Below are 13746 nucleotides of genomic sequence, written 5' to 3' on the forward strand. Positions count from 1 at the left end.
GAAGTTAGCTTTAGAGTGGAAGCAAATCATTTGAGAAATATATCAGGCTTCATAACGAGTAGGAAGTATGCGCGACCTTGACAGACATTGCACCACACCATTGCATTGTGCTCTTGCTACTGGCAGTGAACGCTACACAGCCACAATCAATGTAGCATTAAGTTGTAACATTTATTTAGTGCATACCGGGGTCAGATATCATGACTTCCACGTAAACACAAACAATGCATCCTGCATTATACTCTCATCATCAATCATCAACACATTCTAGTTGTCTATTACTTCTTTAATACAACACTGCGCAGAAGTCCATTATTAATAACTGATGTGAAGTTGTTGATTGTAATATGTGATGTCAGGTACTATTCGAACTAGGGAGAATTGACTTTTCCAGTAGCGTAAAAACTTTTACTGCAACAATGTTAGGCAAAGCGTGGTGCTTAATCTAACTTATCATTCCATTTTATGAATCATGAGATTTAAGAAAGACTATAAGTTGAAAGGGAGACAGACTCTAGCCAACTGGCGTGGATCTATAAGAGGTCGCATGTCTCCTTGGCGCTGAGCGGCACTGGTGGTGTGGCCAGAGGTCAACTGGTGGCCAGCAGGTGGTATGGAAATGGGAGTGAACGTTACACAAGTGAAGTGGTACTTAGGTTGTATGAATAGCTTTTAACTGATAGTTTATCTTGGGCATCATGTGGTCGCACTAGATACTTTAACAACTGCTGTGGGACTTAGTCAAAATTCAGCAGCTGTGATGTGTTGTCGAGTTGTGCTCTATAAGCATTTGGTATAGGGAAAACTATCACATTTTCATACTAATACGCTACAGCATGCTTCACAGATGGATTTATTTTATTGTTCACTATTTTAATAATTTGTATAAAACCACAAACTTTAAAGACTGTATTTCAAAGAGCTGCTGAATGAATAAAGAGTCATTACAGTTAAAATTTGACTAGCCACATCATTTAACTGTGACGCCACCCAATACCATTTATTTAAATCAATACGACCAATTGTACTTTATGTTACTTATTATTCGCAATGACTGCCAAACGTTTGGTAAATTTGGATTGACGCTCACTGACAGATGATGTACATTACGCAGTTAGGCTACTGCCGGGCGTGGAACCTGACTTTGGTGGTTTAGCGTTTCCGACATTCGCAACACTAGCCTTCATCATATTCTTTCCCTGTAAATCACCAGTGATTTTTCTCATCAGGAATAATCAAATGCGATTTTAACTTTCCTCATTTAATCCAATCTTTTCCATGCTACATCGATTTAGGACGAGGAACTTGATTCCCATTGATCCAGGGTTTCCACTACATAAATAGCTGGACCCTTCGTTCCTGAAACAGTACTGATGGTTTAGTGTCCTTATTATATGTTGGGGGGAATGGAGGGAAGGTGGAAGGGGGTTTATGCAGGCCAAGGTCGTCTAGAAATATACTTAATACAGCGCTGCTTGCACCAGAGCCCACGGCAGTACACAATTTTGCATTAACTGTGTGGGGGAAATCGTTACAATCTGTGATGGCCGTAAGTGCTCTAAGCCACTGTGGCTTTGAACATGATGATATTTTATGCCCTCATTTCATTTACTGTCAGTTTGTATCCACGTATATGTGTGCAACAATCCTGACTCATTTTCATAGCACCATGTTGAAAACTGTGAAGCACAGCACATTTTTCACTAGGTATGGACATCTCTTAGTGGATGTGGTGTCCAGTAAGCATACATTATGCAGTAGGTTAGTCTGCCTTCCAAAATTTCTTGTACTATTAAGCAGTATATTCTGCAGAAAACACACAAATAGGGCTATAAGGATTAGTCTTTAGTTCTCGTACACTCTTACAGCATAAAAACATTTATCTGTTCCCAGGTATGGCTGCAATTGCGTTCCTCAGAACAAAAGAAAATAATGTAGCTACTAGTGGGCTGCCGTGTGTGTTATACTATTCAAGAGAAACTAGAAATTTAAGAAGTTACAGAAGATTTTTTCTTTAAGATAATCATTTGAAAATATGTGGAAACTACTGGAATTACGAGATGATTTAAGTTCATAAACAATTTTTAAACAACTGTAACTTCAAAGAACTCACATTCCATTAATTTCGGTGTAAAAATTGATTTCTTACTTCTTCAAATAACCGAATGTCATAAGAGTTGTCGTCGTCAGCAAAATACAAGACACCTCTCGATGCGTTTGCTCTTATCCACTGCAGGCCCCTATTTCGCTGTGGCACTCCACGTGGTTTGCCTCCTGGTAGGATGTTACACTCCTCCGGCATAGGCGCTACACAGAAAATAAATATTAAATTAGAACGGAGGTAACATCTGGCACGCGGAGTGCATCAACTTGCATAGCCCGTTGATATAATTAGTACGTCGATTAAGTTGTAACTTGGACAGCTGAAGGAGCTGCAATGATATTCTTCACGACTGGAATCAATCAAATTTAAAACATAATGAAACATTTGTTTAGGATAATATGCAGGCATTATTACTGTAAAACTCCACATTTTAATAAAATATTTTGTCTCAGTACACTAACAGTATTTTATTTTCCTTATTGTGTTTCCTCTTTAGTGATAGCATGCTCAGGCGCTAATTCGAAATGACACACAAACTGAAACTTAAGCTATAATGCTTAAGAGTATGAGATATCACGAATATTTGGTTTTCTTCCGTAGTACGATATTACCAATTTAAAATTGTGCCTTGATTTCTCATGCTTACAAGTTTTAAATTGTCCACATTTGTAAAAGATACCTCTATTTTGAAATCTCAGAGACAAATGTACAGTCTTAGGCATAAAAACTGACCGCCGGCCGGCCGCCACAGAGATTAAGTCCGAGTCGTTCACTTAAGGTGGCCAATAAAACTTACCGCCCTTGACAACTATAAGTCCGGCCGTCTGCACAATCTGGCAACACTGTAAGGTGCGGAAGTGTTAAGAGAACGTGTTGTCTACTTCCGAGATGTTGTTGGAATGTGTGAGCACGTGGTCTAGTGGTAATCGTCGAGCGTTCTAAACTTCTGGTCGCCTATTTGCGTCTAACTGTTTTTTTTTTAACCACATTTCGGCCCTCGTGTAAAGTTATGAGTGTGATTGAACATCGAAGATAATTCGCTTCACATTCTACCCACCAGCAACAACAAGTACTTCCAGAAACAATTCCGCAGGACGGCTCGTGGCTGCGTCGCGATCGGAACACCTTACGGTCCAGCGTTTCCTCGCGCTGCAGCGGCTACCGGCCACCGGCTACACGCCACCCGCCGCCTGAAATCCGGCGCCGCCCAGGTGAACGCGGCGCGACGCTGTCAGTGTATGTATCAACTGTCATTTTCGAGTCTGAAGTTCTAGTTATCATCTTACAGTTCAGCATTGGATTTTGCATACCCGAAAATCATTAACTACCGGTAAACATTGTAAAACTGAGTCGCAAGTGGGAAAAGGTGTAACATCTACAACACAATATTTACTTTTCGTATAACTGAGGGGTGAATGCAGAGGAGGCAACTAGAAAGATTTGAACTATGTGTGGAGCGAGTGCTTTTGGGAAAAATACGCCAGAAAAAGATGTAAGAGGTATGCGATGTATGCGCTGCCTGCAACAGGCAAGACTTAGGAGAGTCTCTGACCAGAGAGCAGTATGTAGTTAGTTGTTGCTTGTCGCTAGTCGGCATTAGTCTTGAGTAGTCTGCAGTAGTATGCAGTAGTCGGCAGTAGTCTGCACGTGTCTGTGCGTGTCTGCAGTCTGCTCTGGTCGGGACTCTGGAGGATGAGTATTATTGTAGAAAGTAAAGAAGCAGCCTTGCGTATATCTAGTAAAGTATGTTAACTGTCATCCAATTTCTTTCAAAAAATGCCCCAATAATAATTTTTATAATATAAAGTAATTTTTTTAAAAAAAGCATTCATTTCAATTTAAAGATTTTATCCAATGAATAATTAATTCCTTTCACGAGTCACAAAGCATAGGCCAGCATTGCACGGAGCTGTGCCGAAAATTTTTTATGTAAGAGCAGATATATTTGCAGTTTTTATTGAGGTAAGAATTTTTGCTTTTTTTATTCAGAGTACAGGGCCGTGGCGCAGCGCTGCTGTCGTCATAAAATTTACCAGGTTCTTGAATTTTTTATTATTATTTCTGGGTTTAGGAATTGAATTTTGTGAGTACATCAAATGTGAATGCGTTTCTGCACGGAGATAATAAATGGGAGCCAATTTTGTTCAGAGGTTAAAATACGTGAAATTCATTTTAATTAATATTTCCGTGGGGAGGTTACACTTGGTTCATTTTAATTTTTTTATTTTTGTGGGGAGGTTATACTTGGCGACATCCGGCCAGGATCGTATTTCTTTGTGAATCTTCTGATAAGTAGTCATATATCTTCTCTTATTTACTTAAATGTAGTTTGCATCTGGGGCAACGCATCTACTAATTTCTCCCTCTTTCTTTCACAGATCGTCGGCAATTTGTTGCTCTTTCTTGTAATTGTTTGTTCCATTTCTTTTGCTTTGTTTTTGTTTCATTTGTGCTTAATTTTGATTAGTGAAAATGCCGCGAAAAACTGTTAACAGTACATCGCGATGCGCAATGAGTGAAATAGCCCACTCGAATAATTTGACCGATAATATTTGCGACACTCAGTGTAATGATGACAATCCTCCATTTACAGATAATCAGTGCGTGCCGACCACTAGTAATGATTTTAATGCTAATGAAGAGCAAACAAATTCAATTGTGTCCTCTGTTAATTTAACGACAATTGATGACGCGGGACGTTCTGTTACAATGAAAGCTGCCCAGCTTGACACACCCGGTTTGCAAAATTTGAATTGTGAACAGATAAATTTTTCTAACGAAAATGAACAGTGTACTCAAAATACGACAGATTTATCCGATTCCGAGGTAGTGACTTACAGTGCACATCCGATTGGGAAACCCTTTCGAGAATCACAGAATGACCAAATGGTTACACAAAATGTGACAATTGCAAGTACGCCATCAAACAGCACAGAGAATAGAGTAGGTAATATTGGGTTGGATCAAGTTATGGCATTAATTCTACAACTCAATGAAAAATACGACAACCATTACAAACAACTTAGTGAAAGTTTTGACAAAAATTCCAAACAGTTGAATGAAATAATAGACAATCATATCAAACAATTTAATAAATGTTTGAAACAGACGAATAAAAGACACGACAATCTTAATGAGCAGAACAAACAACTTAGTGCCAGATTACAGCCATTGCCGCGCAATGCCATGATACTAAAGAACAATTACGTGAGGAAATTAAGGCTTGTGCTAGGAACAGTAGTGAAGAAATTAGATCTGTGGCACAAGAATTAAGTAATACAGATGCAGCCACAACAGAATCTCTTAGAGATGAAATTAGTGCAGTCGCTGAACAATGTTCTGAAAATGCGACACAGTTACGCGACGAGTTTAATTTAAAGTCACCAGAACTTTCACACACTCTGGATACGGAAGTCGATAAGAAATGTGAACAACAGAACAGCCAAATTGACGAACGTTTTAAAGTGACAGAAATGAAAAATGTTTCGGTCACTAACACGTCACAGCATACCGCACATTCCGAACATTTGTCACACTCACACAGCCGGTATAACTTAAGTAATTTACAGAGACCACGCAACTTAGAATTCGAAGAGACACAGACAAACAGATTCTCATTCAATCCTGAAGCTATTCACACAGTCAGAGACGATAACATTAATTTCAAGCAATTTTTATCCGTAAGAAAATCTAAGGTATTTAAAAATGACAGAGCACAGGTACACGCTTTGAACTGGATACGACAATTTGCTCTTGAATTTTTACCGGCATTTCGTGTAATGCAGAAACTAGAATTGGCATGGGTACAACAATTTGCTTTTGAATTTTCACCAGCATTGCCTGTAACGCAGAAACTAAAATTTATTTGCAGCGCGTAATAAACCTCAGGGGATTCATTACGCTTCGATGAATATGTGCCGTAGCATGCACAGGGCCCCGAGCCGTAGTAGTGCTATTTCATCTTTAGTTTCCTGCATTGCTGACTTCTCTTCTACAATCCTTTATATCTATCAAACTAGCTCTTCAACTATCGATCTTTCTAGGATTAAGAATGACTGAAGAAAACCTGATATGACAAGTTTTATTTGAAAGTGACATTTATCATTATACGCTCCCGAAATGACAAGAACTACCGGCGTAATTTTAATATCAGACAAAATTTTAATCATCAGTATGTACAAAATTTTCAGCAGTTGCAAACACATTTTGGTAACAATAGAGGTTTTTCTCCGCAACAACAACAAAACCAACCGGTTAGCATACCTAACCAACAATGTAATGTACAAGGTCAACCAAGCTTTAATGTTTCGCCGTCTACACGTATGGCGTCAGCTCCAACAAATAGTAACGCACAGCAACAAGGGAATCAGTACGTACAGAAAACACACTATTTCAATTCCTATCGCAATGCACTGTATAGAAATGACTAACACAACAGACGTAAAAGTAATGAGCACAATTTTCAGCGTACGTTTAATAACAGTCGGTCTTACCAACAGCAAAATCATCCGCAACAACATATTATCATGAATGAACCAGTTAGTAGATATCATCCCGAACGTAATACGTCAGGATCAAATAACAGAACAGTACAAATAGTTGAAATGCCACAGCATCCTCCCGAAAATAATAGCACATCAGATAGAATTTGACTAAATACAGTACAGGTTGCAACTTCCAGCAACGTAAGCAGTACTTCAGATACATAGAATCTTGTTCACGAAAATGTTATTTGAAACATGCTTTGTTGAATGCACCACTTTTATCACATCCAGAACTTACTAGAAATTTTTCCATTGCCACCGACAGTTCTAACACCGCTTTAGGCGTACACATTTTTCAGGAAATTGAAGAAGATGGCACTACAGTAATTAAAAACATCGCCTTTGCGAGTCGCATTCTGTCACCTGCTGAACGCAATTATTCTGTTACAGAACTTGAAACATTATGTGTTGTATGGGCATTTACGAGATTTCGGCATTTTCTTTACGGAAGACATACGACCGTTTACACAGATCATAGAGCTATACAGTTTTTACTTTCCGCTAAATTTACACACGACAGATTAAGTAGATGGAAACTTTATTTGCAGGAATTTAATTTTACAATTGTTCACATTCCCGGTACACAAAATATTGTAGCAGACGCACTATCCCGTTCTCTCAGCAACAATCAGCAAGACATCGCAACCAACTTCTGCAAAGCAAATTTCAGCGTCATGTACATTCAACAAGTTGCATTTGAAAATTTCATTTCGTCGTCATTACAAGATATAGCGCAAGAGCAGAGTAAGGACAACGTATGGAAAGAAATTAAACGCCTTTGGCACGATAGGAATAATGTTACCATTAGAAACCATTACACTGTACGCAATAACATTCTGTTTCGCCGCTCTCACCCTGACAGCAACAATTGGTTATTATGCATTCCTGACGAACTTGTTAACAAATTAATTTGGTATACTCATTTAAGTTACGCACATTACGGAGCCAGAAAATGTTTTCTTATACTGAGACAGAAGATTATTTTACCAACATGGAGAAACGTATTCGACGAGTTTTAGCGTCATGTAAAATTTGCCAGAAAGCTAAGTCAGATACGACTTCACATATTCCTCCATTACATCCCACTGTACCTGTTAAATTGAGACACGTGGCCGCTGTATACATTTTTGGTCCGATTCCCAGAACTAATAGAGGTTTTTGCTACATCTTTGTCGCTGTTGAACTCACTTCAAAATTTACCTTCACTCCGTTACGCAAAGCTACTGCTAAAACTGTTTCGAAAGCATTTGTAAAACATTTTCTATTTCATGTCGGGCATGTGTTGAAAGTAATTTCCGACAACGGACCACAGTTTCGATCAGCTATATGGACACGTATGTTACGAGCTAGAAACATTTCTCCGATCTATATATCCAGGTACCATGCTTCTTCGAACCCTTGTGAACGATTAATGAAAGAAATTGATAAACTGTGTAGAATATACTGCCATAAAAAACATATTGATTGGGACACACACATACTCTCATTCCAGGATGTAATTAATTCCATACCAAATGAATCTACTATACTATCTCCGTCTGTTATACTGAAAAATGTTGAACCACCTAACAAAATTAAAGTATTAGTAACCTTTCCTACATCTCGTCGACTACGACACCATGAAATAATTGACATTGCGCTGAACAACATCAAACGTGCCACAGAGCGCCGGAGAAGACAGCAAAAACAGGTTTGTACACGCCGTGACTTTCACATTGGACAGAAGATATTAGTAAGCACATATTATTTATCTAATAGAGGAAAATTAGATGTAGTAAATTTGAGCTTCTATATGCAGGTCCATATCGAATTCGCAGCATTCCTCACCCCAATGTGGTACGCGTCGAAACTCTGAAAACCAGAAAAACCAAAGGGAATCACCATATCTCCAACATCAAACCCTTTATTGAATGAACATACTTTATGATTTATCACACTGTAATGCCATTTCCTGATTATTTTATATAACCACTTATGCAATTATATTCACATGAACACTTACTTATGATTATCGTATTATTTTGGCAAGTGCTCAGCAAGGTAAGGTTAACAGGTCGCTTTTCTTGTCGTTACATATCAGACCGTGTACATTTTTCCAGATGAACATACACAATTTATGACCACTTACGCAATTATATTTATGTGATCACTTACTGATGATTATCGTATTTTTTCTTGGCAAGTGCCCGGCAAGGTAAGGTTAACAGGTCGCTTTTCTTGTCGTTACACATCAGACCGTGTACATTTTTCCAGATGAACTTACACATTTTATGACCACTTATGCAATTATATTTATGTGTTTACTTACCGATGATTATCGTATTTTTTCTTGGCAAGTGCCCGGCAAGGTAAGGATAGCAGGTCGCTTTTCTTGTCGTTACATATCAGCCCGTGCACATTTTCCATTTTTCATGTATGTATGATTGTTTTACTGTTTTGTTTGTATGCACTATGAAATATTTAAGATGTAACAAACACCAGTTGACTATGACATTATGCCTTATGATAGCTCAACATCATGACTATTTTACATTTTTTTTTTTTTTTTTTGCTGCTACATTGTGATACTCTGTGTACATTTTTGCATCTGGACACTGTCTATGTTTTTTTGACATATTAAGTTTTCTGTCATGCTATGCTGTATGCTCAATTATATCACTAGAAACCAGCTTTTATTTAATGGGTATATGATTTAAATGCAAGGCATTAATCATTGTTCATCGTTTTCAGAAAGAAATAACGTGTAAAAGAAATAAATTAAACAGAAATGGGAATTTCACCTTCGCAATGAACGAAAGAAGATGCAATACCTCGAAACGAAGAGTAAATGGATCAGAATTAACAAGCATTAACAAGAATATACTATACACATCGTATGATAGCAGTCTTTACTAATTTTTTGTTTCAGAATATGAGGCGATTGATGCAGGCTGTCAGACAGAACTACACACCTTAGTTTTAGTGATGAAATATACTAGAAATAAGGAACTCTATACTATGAATAGTTGTATAATGAATAATGAAGTGACTTTTTTGCGGATGATGATGAATGATGATGAATAGTGATGAAGAATATGCTACTACGGATAATGAAGTTTTTCTTTACAGGTGATGATAATAATCGAGTTATGGTGATGTGGATAATGAAGTTTTTCTTTGCAGGTGATGATAGTAATGATTATGAAGTTTTACTTTGCAGATGAAGTTTATATATTTACTGTTAGTTAAGAAATGATATGTAGTTATATAAGTTTTTGTTGCAGTTCGTTTTGACAGTATGTCTTATGTCGCATGGTACGATGACTGAAGGTTTTGGAAAGGACAGCTAGAGAACATATATATTTAATACACATTTCATTACCTGTTAATTCGAAGTTCACTACTTTTCAGCATAATATGCGTTTCTTCTTTCAGCTTGATAATCCATTTTGTAATTTTTGCAGGAGAAATTATTCATGAAACTAATGTGCTATAAGCAGTTGGTCATTAAACTTGCTTTTTTTTACCCATTTGTGTGTGTCATTCATGAATGTGATCACATATACTTTATTTGTTTCATAACCTTGCTACAGCTGACTCATGATGAATGATGTTACCTATCTTCATTTACAGCAATAAGTCATAAGCAAATATTGTTATGCCCCAGCAATTAATTATCGATCCCAATGGAATGCATTGCTAGCACAAAAAAAATGTATTACCAGTTCCAAATAATGATACCAATTTAAGAGAGTTATGAGTAATACTGAATGATGTTTTCTAATCACAGTTTTTGAGTAATAGTTACAGAGTGTTACATTTTTAAATATGTTATATGTCGCTTGAATGATGAGCTCTGAGTAATAGCGAATGATATTTTGTAATAATGCATGCATGCTCTACACTCATTAGCTCCTGTTTTGACTGATGACTTCTGATGATTTGTAACTGATCAATGAGTGGCAATAATTATTTTTAAATATGTCATATGTCACTTGAGTGCTGAAAAATGTTTTGTAATATTTAATACTTATTGGCCAATGAATGCTACTGTTTCTTATATTTTGAATTTGTATTATGTCACTTTTATGGTGTATATATGAATGCCAGTAGCTTGATGCTACACTCATTAGCTCCTGTTTTGACTGATGACTTCTAATATTTTGTAACTGGTCAATGAGTGCCAATGTTCTCTGAAAATAGATAACTTATGAACATTATTATGCAATACTTCATACATGGTACAGAAATGTTCAGTAACTGGGCGATGAGTGCCTCCAATTAATCAAATCAGTTGATAGACTAGTAATTATCAATGATGACTAGCATGTGACATAATGTCCTTCACTTTCTGACCTAATTAACAGAAATTACTGCAATATCCGTTTGTCCCTCATGCTCATGGAGAACTATATTTGCTTTTTGCACTAATTCTACGTTGGTGTACCTTACAAGAACGTGGTGTTGACACGACATGCTGCCCACCACCTTGAGCGATGGAGATGTTATTATGGTCCCACTGTTTGGTGTACCTATTGTACTACCAAAATGATAACATGGAATATTACTACGACATTTCAGTGACTTGGCTACACTGATTAATACTTCAGGAAAAAGAACTTCAGATTGTCTTACTTGGTGTTGTGCTTCTGTAGAAAGACATGGACTTTCAGTGCAGCTGCATGCAACCTAATGTGCTACAACCATGATGCAATCCTTCCCTTTCCTATCCTAGTTCTTGTAAAATAGTAAAGAAAACTACAGTGCGTGTGCACTTTATGTCATTTGTTAATATGTTTTGTATTCATTGCCTATACATTTTGTGATTTCCTGATATGTTCTGTACTACAGTGCATGTGCACTTTTGTCATTTTTTAATATGTTTTGTACTCATTGCGCATACATTTTGTCATTGCTTGATATGTTCTGTACTCAATGCATGTGCACTGTACTTTATTTCATGTTCTGCACTTATATATATGTATATATTCTGTGATTGTAAACTTAGTTCAGTAAGAAAAATTTGTTGCTCATGGCAAGTCCAATTGACTCACCATCGCTGCCAAATTTTTGACCCCCCCCCCCCCAGTGGAGGGTTATGTGAGAGGTATGCGATGTATGCGCTGCCTGCAACAGGCAAGACTTAGAAGAGTCTCTGACCAGAGAGCAGTATGTAGTTAGTTGTTGCTTGTCGCTAGTCGGCATTAGTCTTGAGTAGTCTGCAGTAGTATGCAGTAGTCGGCAGTAGTCTGCGCGTATCTGTGCGTGTCTGCAGTCTGCTCTGGTCGGGACTCTGGAGGATGAGTATTATTGTAGATGGTAAAGAAGCAGCCTTGCGCATATATAGTAATGTACGTTAACTGTCATCCAATTTCTTTCAAAAAATGCCCCAATAATAATTTTTATAATATAAAGTATTTTTTTAAAAAGCACTCATTTCAATTTAAAGATTTTATCCAATGAATAATTAATTCCTTTCACGAGTCACAAAGCATAGGCCAGCATAGCATGGAGCTGTGCCGAAAATTTTTTATGTAAGGGCAGATATATACGCAGTTTTTATTGAGGTAAGAATTTTTGCTTTTTTTATTCAGAGTACAGGGCCGTGGCGCAGCGCTGCTGTCGTCATAAAATTTACCAGGTTACTGAATTTTTTTGTTATTTTGGTGTTTAGGAATTTTTCTGTTTCGAACTAAACATTAAATGAGAAAAGAATTTTGTGGGTACATTAAATGTGAATGTATTTCTGCACAGACATTATGAATGGGAACTAATTTTGTTCAGAGGTTACAATATTTTAAAATTCATTTAATTATTATTTCCGTGGGGAGTTTACACTTGGTTCATTTAATTAATATTTCGTGTGGGAAGGTTACACATGATACAATTATTATTTATTTTTTGTGGGGAGGTTACAAAGATATTCTTGTTTCAACAAAGATCGTTCTGGCATGAATGATTTTCCACATTAAGGAAGTCTCGACTTCTGATATATGTTATCGATTACCATTTAGCCGTCATGCGACATTTGCATTCAACAGGCAAAGTTCAGAAATCCGGTGTAGGCGTACTGCATGCTCTAATTCGAAACAACAAAAATCAATGGAGTGACTATTATTGAACGTCATCTGGTCGTTCACTGAGCATTCCTACGCAGTACTGTTACTGGTGACGAGTTATGATGCCTTTATCGTTAACTTCCTAAGAAGAAATGAAAGGCTGAGTCCCACCAAAAGACGTAAACTCGAGCAAAGGGAAATGTTAACATAATATTTTACATCTGATAGCTCCAAAAATGGGTTTTGCGCTACGAATTCTGCCCCAAGGGGTGTGTGCATCACAGCTGGAATTTGTTGGTAACAATGGAGACAACTTTCGGTCGCACTGTAAGAAAATCGACCTACAAAACTACATCGCCTGTGCTACTGCATGATAACGCACTCTGTTGATTTGAGAAAGAAAACTATCTAGGAGTTTAATACGAAAGTCGTCTCTCAGGCACTTGTATTAATAGGGAAGTCCTCTCTCAAGTATTTGTCCCTCTCGTCATATACTCGTAAAATTTTACCTTTCCCGCTGTTGATCGGTCAACCGTCATGACAATTCATTTCTAGACGAAAATACTCTTCTAACTGCACTGGTTTAATGACATCGTTAGAACCAGTAGGTATCTACAGGTGTGGAATTTATAAACTACGTTAGCATTGTCAGATTGTTTTAGATATCGTGAAAGGAAATTCCGCTGCAAATTAATTTCTCTTTGATGATTACTGTTGTGTTCAGTAAACTAATGGAAATGCAATTAAAATATTCACTGTACTAATACAAATTAAATTCAGCTTACTACGGAAACATCACAATGGCAGTGTTTCTTAATAAAGCATTAAGTATCTGTAACACTAATTAGTAGGATATTAACGACTTTGACTTCGAAAAGGTCTGTATTTACCTCATGTCCTGTATCATTCTCAAGTATTATGAAAATGTGGCAGTTCAGAGATAAAATTATGTATTCACAACAACATAAAATATTTCGGCAGAAAACAAAAGTGGCATTATGAATTTTGCAGTACTGTAAGGTTTTCGCTCTGACACCAAGAGGCACTAAAACTAGCAAGA

General features: G+C 37.2%; 1 protein-coding gene across 1 annotated transcript in view; it reads right to left on the reverse strand.

Annotated features, from left to right (window-relative positions):
• LOC124775335 (galactosylgalactosylxylosylprotein 3-beta-glucuronosyltransferase P-like) overlaps positions 1-13746 on the reverse strand; it is a 193725-nt gene that overhangs the window by 52661 nt on the left and 127318 nt on the right. Inside the window, exon 3 of the mRNA XM_047250167.1 lies at positions 2150-2307. Coding sequence (XP_047106123.1) covers positions 2150-2307 — 158 coding nt within the window. The remainder of the gene's footprint in view (positions 1-2149; positions 2308-13746) is intronic.

This window comes from Schistocerca piceifrons, chromosome 2 (assembly GCF_021461385.2).
Source record: "Schistocerca piceifrons isolate TAMUIC-IGC-003096 chromosome 2, iqSchPice1.1, whole genome shotgun sequence".
NCBI classification, from domain to species: Eukaryota; Metazoa; Arthropoda; class Insecta; order Orthoptera; family Acrididae; genus Schistocerca; species Schistocerca piceifrons.